This window comes from Nelusetta ayraudi, unplaced genomic scaffold, assembly GCF_046127955.1.
Source record: "Nelusetta ayraudi isolate G7.1 ecotype Tasmania unplaced genomic scaffold, CSIRO-AGI_Nayr_v1 ptg000011l, whole genome shotgun sequence".
NCBI classification, from domain to species: domain Eukaryota; kingdom Metazoa; phylum Chordata; class Actinopteri; order Tetraodontiformes; family Monacanthidae; genus Nelusetta; species Nelusetta ayraudi.
Window position 1 is genome coordinate 22,771,550 of NW_027466061.1, and position 15,976 is coordinate 22,787,525.

The window sequence follows — 15,976 nt, forward strand, 5'->3', positions numbered from 1 at the left end:
CCCTTTAGATCCCGAGCCATCACATCCACCACATCCCATTCTGAGTTTTCCTTGCAACTACATTTTACAGTCAGTATTTAAAGTCCCACCGATTGTCACATCCCAAAGGATGCAAATGTTTTCCTCTGCATTTGAACCCTTTCCCCTGATGAAGCAGAGAGCAGCAGGTATAATCCACCCAAGACCTTAGTCCTGGCTACCGTTTTTATTGTGCCTCGGATGATGGAACCCACAACCTCCCAGTCTCAGGGTGGACCCTCTCCTACTAGACCACTGAGCTGGTAAAACATTGGGCTTCCATCTTACCAAGAGGCACCATATAAATGACCAGCAAGGGATTTGGGCCATATCTTCATTCTGTCTTGGACCCTAAGTCTGAATGTCAGAACTACTGGCCTGTGTATGTGTATTCTTTTTTCATCCTAACTGGACCACAGCATGTTGAGATCTGTCCAAGGAACCACTGGTTACCCACAGAGTCCCAGGAGAATGACAGGGAGAGAGTGAAAGAAGGCCCCACTTACGCACTAATATCAAATCCTCCTAATGGTTGTGAGAATTGGAGGCGGGTGGGAGTGAGAAAACAGGACAAGAAGGGAGAGACCAGGGGAGTGTGTGGAGACGGGGTGGGGGAATGGGGGGTGGGGGGTAGAGGGAGGTCGGTTGGTTAGCTTGACTGAGGCGGAGAGAGAGAGAGAGAGAGAGAGAGAGAGAGAGAGAGAGAGTGTTTATTTAAGTTTTTCGTCTCCTGACTCAGACAGAGAGCAGACTACAGAGGGATAATGAGAAACAGATCTTTGGTGGAGAGGAAGGGGAGGGAAGGAGGGCTCGGTGGGATGAGGAGGAGTCGGCCGGGGGAGAGTGAAGAGAGAAAGAGAGGAAGGAGGAGTAGAGTAGGGGGAAAAAGGGGGGCGAGAGGGGAAGAGCGACTGCCAAAAAAGGGGGGCTGTCGTGTACATGGCCACAGGAAATAGGCCCTCTTATGTTCACCAACTGACATCAACATCGCGGCGCTGGTGGCCTACAACGGCAGTTCTCCGGGTGGGAGGGGCGAGGAGGGAAGGAGGACCAGGGAGCTTTCCAATGCATGGTCCCACTCATTGATGGGAATAACAAGCACATCGCTCAGAGGCTTCCCAAAAAATGCGTGGATGCCGAAGAGGATGTGGGAAGAAGGAAGGGAGAGGGGGAAGAATCTGGCGCGAGGGCTTGAAGGAAGGAGTTCCTTGTTTGCAGTGGCGGCCGGAGTAGAAATTCAGAAGTGAGTGAGGAGAAGAAGAAGAGGAGGAGGAGGAGGAGGAGGAGGCAGGGAGGAGGGGTTGAGGGAGTTAGGGGTGGCGAGGGGAGGGGGGGGGTCCGTGACTGACAGGCACAAGCTCCTATGGGGAATGAGTAACGGACCAACTGGAGCTGGGAATTCCACCCAGAGGCAATTAAGGGTAGAGGACGACAAAAATATTTGATAAACTCCCCCCGCCCCACTACCACCACCACCACCACCACCACCCCTCTTTCCCCCCACGACCCGCCGCCTCTCTTCGGCCTGACCGGGGAGGATGAAGGAGCTCCGGAGATGGCCGCACGGCTGAGAGTAGGAGAGACCAGCGACTTTTAAATCTGTGCACAGTCGGCTTTTTTTTTCTTCTTCTTCTTCTTCTTCTTCTTCTTCTTTCTTTTTGGAGAGCGGGGAGAGCAAGACAAGACGTCGTGAGTGACGATTGTTCGAGCGAGAAGAATTCCTCATCGCGTGGAAGTGAAAAGAAGAGAAGTGAAGAGAAGTGCGTCGCTTTGAAACTTTTTCATCTTCCACGGACCGGCGGGATGGTTGAGACATGACGCGAATGTAGGAGGAAGAATCGGAGATTATTATTTTTATTTTTATTTTTTCATTTGGGGATATCTCAGCGGAAGCTCGGGAGTCGAAGAGCGGAATAACTTTATTTCCTTCTTCATAAGAGGCACGACACGACGCCGCGGAGATAAGATCGTATCACTCCGAGTTGTATCCTGCCGCAGGGCGATGGGAGCTGCGCCTGGAGCGGGCTGGGAGGAAGGAGAGTTCGACTTCAAGTTGGTGTTTGAAGAAGAACCGCAGCAGCAGCAGCAGCAGCAGCAGCAGCAACAACAGCAGCGGAGCCAGGGGCCAAGTCCGGTGCGCACGGCCGAGCCGACGGGCTCGATGCCGGCAGAGGAGGGCGAGGGCGTCCTGCTGCTGCAGCTGGAGCCCGTCGAGAGCAGCGGCGGCACACTGGGTCAGAGTCTCTTCCAGGACGCTCGCACACAGCCAGTCCGCTGACAGCTCGGCTTCCACTGCACGGGAACCCGCCGGCCTGCGCGGCGCTCGGAGCCCTGCGCTCGCCCTGCGTGCCGATGCGTTGCACATGCGCGCATACTTTCAGCGCCACATTTCCGTACTGTATGTGCGTGCGTTTGTGTGCGTGCGTCATGCGTGCGTGAAGTCCCAGACTCCAATGTGTTTCTAATCAGCTGTGCGTGTGAGCGGAGTTAACAGCTGCCATCTGGGAAGGAGTCTCAAACTCTGTGTATTAAATCGCACGCACGCACGCACGCGCACGCACGCACGCTCTCTCACACACAGGGCCCACCTCACGTCCAGTCACATCCACTCTCTCATTTGTTTTCCCACCCACACTGGCACACATACAGCGCTATCACCACACCTAAATCAAGAAAGTAAACGGAATCAAGAAGACAATTCTTATACAAGGCGTGCAGCTTCATTGAGTGCCAACTATGCTAAACGGTTCCGAAAACAGCCCAGCTTGTGTCCACAACTCTAAAATCCTTTGTACGATCAAAGCGGTTGTTGGTAAGATTGCGACTTGTTGGTTGCAGTTTTAATCAGATTTTTCTGAGAAGGTCAGAGCGTTGCTTCCACTCAGCGTGTGAACACGTACAGAGCAATGCCAGCGCTGTCCAAATTCAAACGCTCGACATGGTTCTGTTAAAAGTTGCAAAAACTGTTCTGCCAAAACTTCAGTCAGCAACACAAAAACAAAAGATTTTATACAGTTCAGAAAAGTGAAAGACAATCCAAGTGTTGGTTACAAGAAATAATCCAGGTCACTAGATTATGTATAGGCTTAAAAAAAAAAAAAAAAAAGACAAAGATGAATTTACATTCTTTCTTCTTCTGTTCTCATTCTAAATCTCTTGAACAATCGATTATATCAAAACATGAATGATAATACTAAACTATGGCAGCAGATCAGGCAAACCCAGAGCATGAACATCGGTGGAACCTTTTTATATCTTTATAGGGGACAAAACCAAGGCTACGCTAAGCACTCTTCCAGGGTGGTGTATACAGCAGTTGTGCAGGCTGGGTCTCTAATTTAGAGAGGTGCCGGTGATGCATCGTTACCTTTTAAGATATCACATAGGGCAGTTCTGTCTGTCTTGGTTTTTTAAGGAAGCGAAGCTATCACTGCAAGTACAGGTTGTACTTTTCTGGAAGGTTCGCTGACAGGCGACAGGCACATATTGTTGGTAAAAGTAAAAGCAACATTTTCATGGCATCTTTGATATAACTAAGCCAGTACTTCTCGTCAGTTTCACTGGGTACTTTCCCTCGGCAGATATAAAATTCCCAAATAAATGTTTTTCAGGGCCCTGTCCATGTTTATAGCTACGGTTACTTCCTTTGATTGCTTTAGCACTTAGTATTTTTCTGGATACTGTTTACTGGGTTGGATAGGAGTGAAACTAACACAGAACTTAGCCAAGGATTTATGAGTCATTGGCGAACATGTCAGTGCATAAATATTGTTAAACATCTGTTAGTCTTTAGGTGAGGTTTTACAATAGCAAAAAAAAAAAAAAAAACTGCTACAAAAATGGTCAGGTAAACTTTACTGCTCGTTTTGTTTCCTGGATGTCGATCTGTATGTTCTGCTGAGGTACAAAAAAAATGCCTCAGCCATAAAGCAGGGATTGCACAGGCAGTACCTTCTCCTTTACGATTATTCCTCTTAGTTTTTTTTTCCAAAACTCCTGTGATCCATGTCACCCACAGTTCAAGAACCACTGATGCGAGCGTCACTCTATGTGGGAGGTTAATCTCAGGACACAGAATCAAATATATTACATCCTGTAAACGCTAAAACCAACTTTATTGCGTTAAGTGAGCATTTGGTGCGTTTTCGTGGCTCATAAACTCAAAACTGTTGCTTGGTACACAAACATCATAATCACCGTTCCATGCAAAAAGTTTGCCAGCCGAAGAAGTTTCCTCAGCGCTGCTGCTTTAATCACTTGGAAATATTTGTGTTGCCAGGAAACATTTGAGGAAAATTTTCACTCCCAGCCCTAATTTGTTGGCAGTTTGTTCTTGTGTGTCCGCGCTGACCAAAGATTGCGTGTATGGCCGCCGCAGCAGAGCAACAGTAATCATTTGGACCCTCGCTCATTATGGAGTAACTACTGTTTGGCTACATGTGGAGGACGACCACATCACACTGTGGCCTTAAGGGGCCGTGTCCTCAATTGTTTTACCGTTCATTTCCAAAAGCTTTCAGAATGTTAACATGAATGTTAATAAGAAGAAAAAAGGAAGAAAGAAAGAAAAAAGAGACAACTGTGCCAGTCAAGGCTGGCAACGTGAAGATTTAGTTTCAGAGAGTTTGATCTGCCATTTAACTAGGATACAATTTTCATGTTCAAATTTGGGCATTTAGTGGTTAACCGACTTATGAGAACAGGGAATTTAGATTCCAGTTCAATCCAGTTAATTGAATTATTGAATTTTCTCTCACTAGGAGTACTGATAAAAAAAAGAAGTGCTTTTTTTGTTACATTTCATTGTGCTTATTATATACGATGGACAGACAGTGACAATAGAATCATCATGTACTTATTTTGTTGTTTTATGAATCGATCAAATCAAATCCAAATCAAATTTTATTTGTCCAGCACCTTTCATGCGCAGAATGCAACCCAAGGTGCTTGACAACAATTAAAAGTAAAATGAGATTAAAGATGAAAAGAAAAGCATGTAACTGAAGTGCTGCAGTCCATTAAAATCCACTGCCCTCCTCCCAAACACATACAGATTATCACCCTCACCCCTTCCCAGAAATATAAATTAAAACAAACTGTGTAAATGAGCAAGATCTTGAGCAGAGGATTTTAAAAATTCTTTCAGCTAAAGTAGACTTTCTGTTCTATTTGTTTTCATCATTAATGCTACGCTGACCACATCTTGACTTCAATTCAATACTAAATTGAAAACTTCATAATTCTTTTGATCAACTTATAAAAATGGGTTAATCTATTACAAATTAATTGCTGATTTGAAAAGATTTGATATTATTACGTATGCCTGACATTCTGAGAAAGTGTTCCAGTTAGATGCATTTCCATGTGACAACAATTAGCCCACAGATTAGTAAACCAAAACAGGGTGTGTAATGAATCATAGCTATGTTGATGATCACAAAAAAGCATATTTACTGTCCACAGACTGTTTACACTATTATGACTAGCACCTAATGAGCCAGTTTCGTGCTACTTGTAAAAAAAAAAAAACACTCAAGGAGATTTTTAGATACATTAAATTCCAAATTACTATACAGGAATAACATTTTTTTTTCCCCCACTTACATAAAAGTAAAAGGAAATAAACACTGACGCTAAGACAATTTCAGACAAATTATCTTGCATCCTCTGACTTGTATTATCAATTATTTCACTTTTCAATTAAACTTGTAATCTCTGTTGCTTGCGTTTGGAGTTGGTGTCCGGTGTTTGTTGGTTTTTTTCCTGTGTCCCTACACAATTTGTTTTGACTGATCTTTCTATCACCTTGCAGATGAGCACCAGGCTGCAACTCATTCAGGAAACTCAGTCAGCATCCCCAGTCCACCGCCTTCGGCCAATCAGCGAGCTGGCATGCATTCCCCGCCCCCACGACGGGGCCCTGTCAGAGAGTTCAGCGGGACCTACGAGAGCCTGCCAGCCCGCTCAGTGCAGGTTTTACAGTCTCTTTAAAAATTCTGCTTTTTTGAAACAGAACAGTTTGAAAGGGTTTAAAAAAAAGTTAAAAGCCTGAGGTTAAGTTAAATTCTGTTACCATTGCCTTGGCCAAAATGCCAACCCTTTCCCCTGCGCTTGGCCTTTTTGTATTTGTTTTTGTTCAGTTTTAATGTAAATATGCCCCTGTGTTCTTGTAAAACTGCTGCTGCAGGAGCGTCCATCTTGACCTCAATAGCAGCAGTTGCTGAACATCTTCAGTTTCATCACTGCTGCAGTGGCCTCCAGTTTTGTGACCATTAAAAGTCTGTGATTGGTTACACAATACTAACAGTAGTAAGACAGAACAAATTTTTTTCAATGTAAGAATGAATGAATGAATTGAGAATAAACTAAAAGGTTCCAATTTCACTTTTTACATTTCAGTGTGAAAGTGTTTTGCCAAAAAAACAAAGTTTAATATTCCCCCACCTGTTAATATTGTACTGTTTCTTAAAAAAAATTTTTTTTTAAGAAACATTGAATACAACATCTCCAAGTACGTATTTAAATCAGTTGCTACAAATTCAAATATCTGGTCTATTTCCCCTGTACAGTCTTTTTAGTCCTTGTGTCAATCTGTAACAGTAGTGTTTTCATATTTTCCAAATTCACTATAATCATACACTTAACTGACAAAAAAGGCTATTAAGGGAATCTATTGCGTGAGCTCTGGCTCTACAGCAGGTTAGTAGATATATCAATATTGTATTCAGAAAAGAGGTTAACCTTGAAATGACCCCATTTTTAGAACCGCTCACAGTAAGACCTTTATGTCTTCCATATCCGTAAAAGCTCCAAATGTGTGACCTCAAGGTTGATTTTGGTTGCATGTATAAAAAGTCACCATCTTTTTAGTTGATTGTTAAACTCATTGAAGAACCTTACTATGTCTTTTTTTGTATCACATACCAGCACCAAAGGGTTTTCCCATAAAGGGCACACTGGTAAAAAAAACAAACAAAAAAACACTGGGGTTACTGAACAAGTTCTAACTAAGTTGAAGTAAAGGGTGAAGCAATAAAATACATACAGAGAGGCAGACTCGCTATATTCTTTCTTTATTTTTGTGTGTTGGCCCATAACACAGGGAGCGTGGGGAAAATCTGGGGGAAATTCATACTATGATGATGATAGCTCATTCTACTCTGGTCTATAATTTGATGAGAAGAACTGTCTGGCTTTTGGTATCCACTTCAAGACCAATTCAAGAAAGCTTGGGCCATAGATGACGTAAACCATGGGAGATGAATTTTTCCCACATATTGTTAGACCTTGTGTCTCGTAACTGGAAGATGGTTGTCTGTCTTGTCATTGTTGATGATGATGATGATGATGATCACAAAACAATTGTCATTGTCCTTACTTATTCATTTTCTGGCCCTCCACCCCAACCCCCCCTACCAGGTTTCAGAGTCTCGTGTGGTCGAGTGTCCCAGTATCCAGATAACCACCATCTCCCCCGATGACGACCCAGCACCTACTGTTTCCACCTACTGGGAAATGGGCAGCGCCGGTGGTGGCGGAGGATGGGACCGGGAGCGCCTCTACCTCCCCCTGCTGGACCCTTTTAGTTACCGTGACAAATGCCCGGGCTCGCTCAGCCCAAGCCCCGCCTCCAGCCCCTCCTCACGCGGCTGGCTCAGCCCCGCCTCCAGCTGCGACTCGCTGCTGGTGGAGGAGGAGGAGTTGAGCGAATCGACCATCAACTTTGGGCTGTCGCCATCCTCCAGGCCCACATCCCCCAGTGGGAAGAAGCGCAGGAACTCCCCCCTGGCCTCCCCCTGCACCTCGCGCAGGGGAAGCTACTCAGACGACTTTCAAGGATGCAACCTGGACGGCGGGGACTCCAACACCTCATCACATGGCCAGCACAGCAGCTGTGAGCTCAGCATCCCACAGAAAACCAGGAAGACATCGCTTGAACAGGTGCAGCCTCGCTCCTTTTTCAAAATGTCCAGACCAGGGGTGGACAAACTCTTGGACTGTTGGGCCACAATGGGTTCTAAAATGTGACAGAGGGGCCGGAGCAGGAGAAGATGGATGGAGTGTTTTGGTGACCCACCTCATAGCAGAAAAAAATATATCATGGGATATGTAGAAAACGTGTGCTTTAGTGTCACATGAAAAAGAACAAAAGCAAAGTTACAACAAAATCAGTGTCTTTGAAGCCCCGCAGTATTTAGCTCTTTATTGAAATGACTCTGAAAACACAGCTATTTTATGACTTACTTACTAATAATATCATTTTTTCAATTTCGGCGGGCCGGATTAAAAAGCTTAATGGGCCGCTCATGGCCCCCGGGCCATAGTTTGCCCATACCTGGTCTAGAAGTTCAAAAATGTTTCTGTCAGATTTCAACAGAGAGATGTCTGTGTGTCTTCTGTTTGTTTGTTTGTTTGTTTGTGTGTCTTTTTGTTTGTTTGTTTTTGGCCTGTTCAGTTGTCTCCGAGGGAGGTGGACCAGGAGCAGGCTCCAGGCCACAGTTCTCCATGCCTGCTGCCAGAGACACAGCAGACCAGACGAGAGCCTCCATCTCTGGGCATGGACTACCTCTCTGTGCCCCCCGCCCTGGCCTGGGGCCGCACCCGAGCCAGTGCCCACAGCCCTCTGTTCAGGCAAGGCTTCACACCATCCCACGGCACTAATTTAAAAAAAAAAAAAAAAAAAAAAAAATTAAAAAATGCAATACTGATTGGTTAATTTGTTGTTTTAGTTCCTTAATTGTTGCTGAAGGAAAGTGTTCAAAATGAAACAGATGTAAAGTACACAATAAATAAAAAAATTGCTGTTGTTTTTGTTTTTAAATTAAAATGCAGTAATTCCACTTGTTAGATTGGTTTCTTGGTTTTTATATCTTTATTATATAAAGCTGAAACTCAACTGTAAAAAAACAAAACAAAATGCAAAGTAAGTAAATACTCCTACGTTTAATGTACCCAACTCAAATATGATTGTAAATATATTTTCAAAAGTGTATATAATTGTCGTACAGTCTGAGTCCGGCAGTTTGGACTAAATGAAATTTTACATCTGCTCTAACTATTTGGTCACACCCTATAGGAATGCATGTTTAAATTATATGTTATTCTAATGATCAGAACTGAACAGACTATTTGCATCTGCTCCACATCCCCTGTTTAGCCTCACTGTTGTTATAATTCTCTTATGTGTGCTTGCAGGTCTAATGCTCTGCCTCCACTGGACTGGCCATTACCATCCCAGTTTGACCAGTATGAGCTGCGCATTGAGGTGCAGCCCCGACCCCACCATCGAGCCCACTATGAGACAGAGGGGAGTAGAGGAGCCGTCAAGGCTGCACCGACAGGACACCCTGTTGTCAAGGTGGGACAGGCGGACATGCAGAAATCCTCTCTACCTGTCTCATTTATCAAGATGATTCTTGATTTTGTTCAAGTGAAACGACGTTGCTGGCCAGCACATGATGATGATGTGTCCTTCTTTGCAGTTGTGTGGATACACAGAGAGGAAGCCCCTCTCTCTCCAGGTCTTTGTTGGAACGGCTGATGACCGGTCAATCAGGCCGCATCCATTCTATCAGATTCACAGGTGGGAAATTCAACCCGGTCCCCACAGGGCCATTAGCTTCTGATCTCTGACCTGTTTTTTAACTGTTGCTTAACACAAGATTCAATGCTCATGTTGGATGTGCAGTGAAATGTATGAATGAATGAATGACTTTATTTTGGTTACAACAAAGCAGAAATAAAAAGGAAAGGTTTAACATAAAAGATCACAATACATAACCATAAACGAGTAGGCTGAAGCCAAAGGCTTACTTCTGCCTATCCTGTACTCTTCATAAGTTTAAATTATCACAGGATAACCCAGAACATTTATTATAAGGAAAAAAATGAATTGCATGACATTCACCTTATTCAATTCTCATTTTCACTCAGTTTGCCATATAGTCTTTCATTATTATTTTTCTGAATTCCAAAAGAAAATTACACAGTTTGAGTCCATCATTGAATCCATTCTAAAATTTCTCTCCCAACACTGACTCACATCTGTATTTCATATTCTTTCTTGCTGTACTTTGTTGAAAGCATGAGCAATCCCCTGAAATTATAATTACCTTCCCTCAACTTAAATATTTCTTGAATAACCACGGAAATGTTCTGGTTCACTACATGGTACATCATTTCGAGTGTTCTTAAATATACATTGTCATGAAATATCAACACAGATGACAGATGACTGAAAATGTAAAAGTGGTAGTGCTCACTATAGATCGTGCAAGCAGCGAAAACAACATTCACGGTAAAGAAAGAAAGAGCCATATTTTTTTTATTTTTACACCATCTCAAGTGATGACTTCACCCTAAAGTAACACTATTATGATGTTCACCCTTACTTCACATGGGTCTTGCTGAATAAATTATTCAATCAAATCACTCAGCTGTTGTCATCAGATGTTCATAACACTGGAGGTTTGATCTTGGTTATGCAAAAAATATATAGTGTCAACACTTTATTTTTAAACACAGTGTAAACTCAGTGTAAACACTGAGGAAGCGGTAGACCTGAGAGTTACTTTAAAATTGCAATTGCTTTGTATGTAATGTGTGTATTTACAGGCACAACAGGCAACTCTTCTTCATATTACAAATCAAAGCCCCAGGATCTGAAAAAGACCTTCAATAATTCATCTTGCATGAAATCATCTCTGTGTTGTCCATTGCTCCTTGTTGGGTCTCTGAGAGATCTAACAAAAAAAAGACATCAACGTCATTGAAAGTGAGGCCTCGTTCTCTCCTCCTCTAGGGTGACTGGGAAGATGGTGGGAACTGCCAGTCATGAGAGTGTCCAGGCTGGGACCAAACTGCTTGATATCCCCCTCAACCCTGAGAACAACATGACAGCACTGTGAGTAGCGATAAACTAGCCGGCACGTCTCTGAGCTTTGTGGAAAAGCCCACTTCTGTTTGGGAGGTAGAAGTTTGACCTCAGAGGACTTGTTGACTTACTCAATTTTGCAAAACATTTTAAAATGGCTTTTTGTTTTGTTTAAATAAAGTGTAAAATTTTAATGATCACATTTGCTAAGTTAGTGTGACCATTCGTCCTCTTTTGCCCTGACGAGTCCTTCTTTTGGCCGCTAAAATTATATCCAGGGGGATTTGATAAAATTCCTTAAATTGTTATGTTTTTGCTCAACTTGTTCTACAGACTATTATCTGCATTGAAAATACAACACTTATAATGACGTGCTGCACAGGCTTATGTTTACATTATAGAAATCAAGCCTAAGACTTAAGAGGAAGATATTATTTTGTTTCAAGGTTGAATGCTCTCTTCATACAGAAGTGGTTTTTATGGACTGTTTTTATGTCTGAATTTCCAATTCAAACAGAAAAGGAATTAAACAACTACATGATTTGAAAGGTAACTTTGTTGTATTTGATTGTTTTGGGGTATTTTTGCAGTATATGTCCTCCTCCTCCCACCTATGCAAAGTTATTCAATAAGGGAAATAAAGTTAAAAAGTGAAAGTTTTGCTTCCCTTAACAAAGAACCGGATACTTTTCCTTCTTTTGTTTCATTGCTCTATTGCCTATACTGCCTTGAGTTGGACATAATGCACGATGCGTAATTATTTCAAGCCTCTGTCCTTGACGCTGCTCTGTTGTAGAATTGACTGTGCCGGCATCCTGAAGCTCCGGAACTCTGACATTGAGCTGAGGAAAGGAGAAACCGACGTTGGGAGGAAGAACACGCGAGTCCGACTAGTGTTTCGCACACATCTCCCTCTAGCGCCCCCTGTGGCCCCTCCTGGCCGAGTGCTAGCTCTTCAGGTTGCCTCCCTGCCTATTGAATGCTGTGAGTAAACGGTTCATTATCATGATGATCCTCTGCAAAGACGCTGCGTAAGAAGCAGTGGAAAAGTGTAGACAGTCAGATGAACAATTAGCCATCGCCACGTTTTGATTTTTTCTGTTCCTTCTTTTAATTCCGTTCTAATTGTGGTTGTGTTTTTTTTTAATGTGTCTGACTCTCTCTGTCTTAGCCCAGCGTTCAGCCCAAGAGCTGCCTGTCATCGAATCTGTCAGTCTTACTTCCTGTTCTGTTGAGGGAGGAGAGGAGCTTCTGCTCAGCGGCTCCAACTTCTTGCCAATCTCCAGAGTTCTCTTTATGGAAAGAGGAACAGGTAACGGTCCAAAGAGGATTCAGATTGAATGGAGACGATTTCATTGGTCTGGTCCACTTTCTCACAGCATCTTAAATGTGTCGAGGTTCCATTCAGCTGTGTGTGTTCTTTTTTTCACTTGCATCAGACGGTAAACTACAGTGGGAGGAAGAGGCTCATGTTGACCGAGACAACAGTAATGAGGTAAAAAAAAAAAAAGAAAAGAAAAAAGTAAATAAATAAATTACAGTTTTGAACTATTAGAGCAACAAATTTCTTATTGAACGTTTCATTGTCGATCCAGTGTTTGTTGTGTGTCAGAGTTCCCACGTACAGCGACCTGTCTGTCAGTCGGCCGGTGTCAGTTAGTCTTTACATCTCCAACGGGAAAAGGAAAAGGAGCAGCACGCACTGCTTCAAGTATCTCCCCAGTGAGTGAACGTATGGTTTGACATCCAAGTATTTAAAACATGTCATTTAAAGTCAATATATGGAAGGGATGAGATCTGTAATCTGTAAATAAAAAAAATAGTAATTGTGTCTCATTACTCCAACGTAATTATTTATTGCTCTTCTAACAGTTAACTTTAATTAAAGGTACAAAATTACTAAAATAGCACTATTTCATTGAATACATATATTTAGTATATTTTAATATACTGAAATTAGAGAGACATTAGACAAATGTCATGAAAAATGAGAAAAAACACACATTGGCAAAAGGCATCTTTAAACAAACTAAAACAATGCCATACTATCAAAGAAAAATTAATGTTAAAATTCTAAATAACCTCTGAAATAGCCATACATATATAACACTAAACCACTTTTGTAGTAAATTTTAAATAGTTCTACAGTTACTACTTGTATTTTGGTTTTTTGTGTGTAATCTATTTGAATATTCACCGAGAAATTTGGTTCTGTCAAGTAGGCACTGTTGTACAATATCCAAAAGTAACCTGTTGGAAAATGAATAAAAGAAGTACGATTTGATGACGTTTTAACCAAAGTGTTCTCTCCCCGCAGTTATGTTCAAGGAAGAGGACCCGCTGCTGTCCAGGCCCTCCGCGCTGCCTCTGGACAGGGGGACCAGGTGTCCTGTGGGGGGTCAGCAGAGGATGGACCGGGGCTTCGGTGTGGCAGGTGACCCCATGGCAGATGACCAAGGCCTGGGCTTCCACCTGCCCCCCTACCCCGCCACCTACTCCCCTCCCTGCCCCGCCATGGCCTACCACGACGAGTACCGCTCCAAGGCGGACCCTGTGATGGAGGAGCCCGGCGGGTCCAGGGCGGCCCTGTCTGAGCGTCACCCCAGCTTCGAGAACCTGGAGCTGGGCTTCACCGAGCTCCTCCCCCCTCTCTACCCCCGTGGTCCCCAGCCGCCCTCTCCCTCTCCGTGGCTGGACTCTCCCTACCTGTCCTCCTCACCTTCTCCTTCGCACTCCTCCTCTCTCAGCCCCTTCCCGGCCAGCAGTCCCATCTCCACCTCTCCCCTGCCTCCCATCCCCACCTCCCCTTACCCGCAGTACTCGGCCTACCAGGAGGTGTGCTCCTCCCCTCCGTCAAACCCCAGCCCGTATCAGGACATCTGCCCAGGACCCTACTCCCACTATGACGGCTGGGAGAACCAGGGTAGGGTGCTGGAGACAGAACACGTGCTTGATAGGGATGCAAAGATCCAAGAGTGCCCCCTGGAGTTTACCAGCCCTGCCTCCATGCACCACATTACGTTTGAGGAAGGTAAGCTGCGTGGGTCTTTATTTTTGCTGGAAAGGAATATTAATGTGTTTAATAACTAATAAAATGTCATTCAGTGTGATCGGCATCAGTTTTGGTGAGAGTCAGGAGGCAAATCCTGCGTCAATGCTAAATCACAAGTGACGTTGAAAAAAAGAGAAGTATTGAAATGAATGTGAAAATGACAAGGCTTAGGATTGAGTTCGGCTTGGACCTGAGGTTATGTGTGATTGGCTAAGGAGAATTGAGGATTGAATTGAACATTTCTTTCTTGTTTCTGGAATGCTCACTCTTGATAAACTCCTCAATGAGGCCAAATCAGTTACACTTTCAAATCAGCTCATTAGCTGATTTAATCTCACTGTTATAATTCAAGAATCATTGTACATAAAAATGTTGATGGTGTGCAACAAACACAGCTACTCGCCACATATGAGAAATGTTGTTGATAAGGTTTATTGTATTATACAGGTCTCCTATTTTGAATTCTAGAAATCTATTGCCAATGCGCTAAATAAAAATAAATATATTTTCTTTCCTCTTTCTCCCCCCCACAGTGAACGAGTTCATTGGAGAGGACATCCAGTCTTACCAGTCACGCTCACAGATGGATAACCTTCCCAACTGAGCCCAGAGGAGCGGGTGCCTGTTTCATATTTAGCAAATAAAAAATTGATTATGCAGCTGGTAACGAGATACATTTCTCAATTTACATTCAGTATCAACTGGGGAATATGTTTGCCGGAATACAGTCTAAATTGTGACTGCAGGTAATTGCTATTGTTTTATAAAGAAAATCTAATGTTTTTAACATGTTTTCCACATAAATTATATGAGAACTTGCCAGCTTGTGGTGCGTCTTTGGTGTTTATTCGGCACGTTTTCATCCTTTGCACCAAAATAAAGAAACCCAGCAACAGCAGCGGCACAAGAGCACAGACAAAATAATGACATGAAATAAGAGTAGTTGCTAGAATAAAACAATCACTACAGCTACTTAGGCAGGTTATGTTAAGTATTGAAACAGTATTGACAATCTTCCCATTATTTAAATATTTACACACGTACAAGAGTAATTGTGTTTTTGTATTTATTAGTAGCTTATTGACATGAGACAGTTATTTGCAACATGTGCTTAAGAAAGGATCAAAAAATGTCAAAAGTGCCAAATTACCATAGAATCTGGCAATCACAAAACGAGGCAGTGTTTGTAGGCCCATCCCAGATGTTAAGTATGAAGCTGTTTTGAAATCTTGAAAGAAAGCTTGTCCAACATAACTCAGCTGTTGCTCTGAAAGCTGTTTGAAAAGTCAGGATGAATAATAGTTTGTTAGATTCCCCTTAAACAGAGCACATTTGGGAATAACAGTGCCACCTGGGGGAGATCAGTGTGTCTCCAGAGGGAGAAAGAGAGAGAGAACAAGAGAAAGTCACTCTCTTTTTGTTTGGCTTTGAACTTTCTGACAAGTGTACTTTCTCTACATTCAAAGGAAAGTGGTTACAAAAACACGTCAGAAGTTGTGAAAAGGCTGCAGATCCCACCAACAGATGTTAAAGTAGCATTTTATGTTTTGCTGACAGCTTTATGAGTCTAATGAATCCTGTGTATCCATACATGGGCATGTTTGGGATCCTGAAACAGGCTTTAATATTTAGGCATTAGAAACTTAACGTAGAGCTTTGAACACCTCGTAAGAAGAAATTATTGTTGCAGTTCCATCGTGGAGCCGCATGTTCTCCTTCCAGCTTTCGGACCCCTTTGGTGAGTCGGTAGAGATTTCAAAATGAAAGTCTGCTCTAAATGTGTGAAACTTCAAACAAACAGACAAAAAAGGTTGTCTTCATGACGTCGAGTATACAAACGGTAAATTTCACACACAGACTTGGTCTAAGATTTGATCTATTAACGGTTTCTTACATTTCTGGAGAAAAAAAATGAGTCTTGATATTTATCTTTTAGTGTTGATTTAAAAGTCAGTCAGACAAATGAATTATATCTAGAGGTTTATCTTGTCGACTAGTCCAGGGTGTCACCCTGCTTTTGCCCTGTGACAGCC

General features: G+C 43.0%; 1 protein-coding gene across 2 annotated transcripts; it reads left to right on the forward strand.

Annotated features, from left to right (window-relative positions):
• Positions 1-1,368: 1,368 nt before the first annotated feature.
• On the forward strand, positions 1,369-14,762 carry nfatc4 (nuclear factor of activated T cells 4). 2 transcript variants are annotated; one of them, XM_076019637.1, is made up of 13 exons: positions 1,369-2,252; positions 5,831-5,991; positions 7,438-7,959; positions 8,474-8,649; positions 9,214-9,376; positions 9,501-9,601; positions 10,820-10,921; positions 11,688-11,875; positions 12,063-12,203; positions 12,331-12,386; positions 12,487-12,613; positions 13,209-13,922; positions 14,477-14,762. In XM_076019637.1, the coding sequence occupies exons 1-13, from the start codon at positions 2,021-2,023 to the stop codon at positions 14,545-14,547; spliced, it is 2,754 nt and encodes a 917-aa protein (XP_075875752.1). In that variant the 5' UTR covers positions 1,369-2,020; the 3' UTR covers positions 14,548-14,762. The 2 variants fall into 2 exon arrangements, with proteins under 2 accessions (XP_075875752.1, XP_075875753.1); XM_076019638.1 differs by having other exon boundaries at positions 1,369-1,778.
• Positions 14,763-15,976: the final 1,214 nt, after the last annotated feature.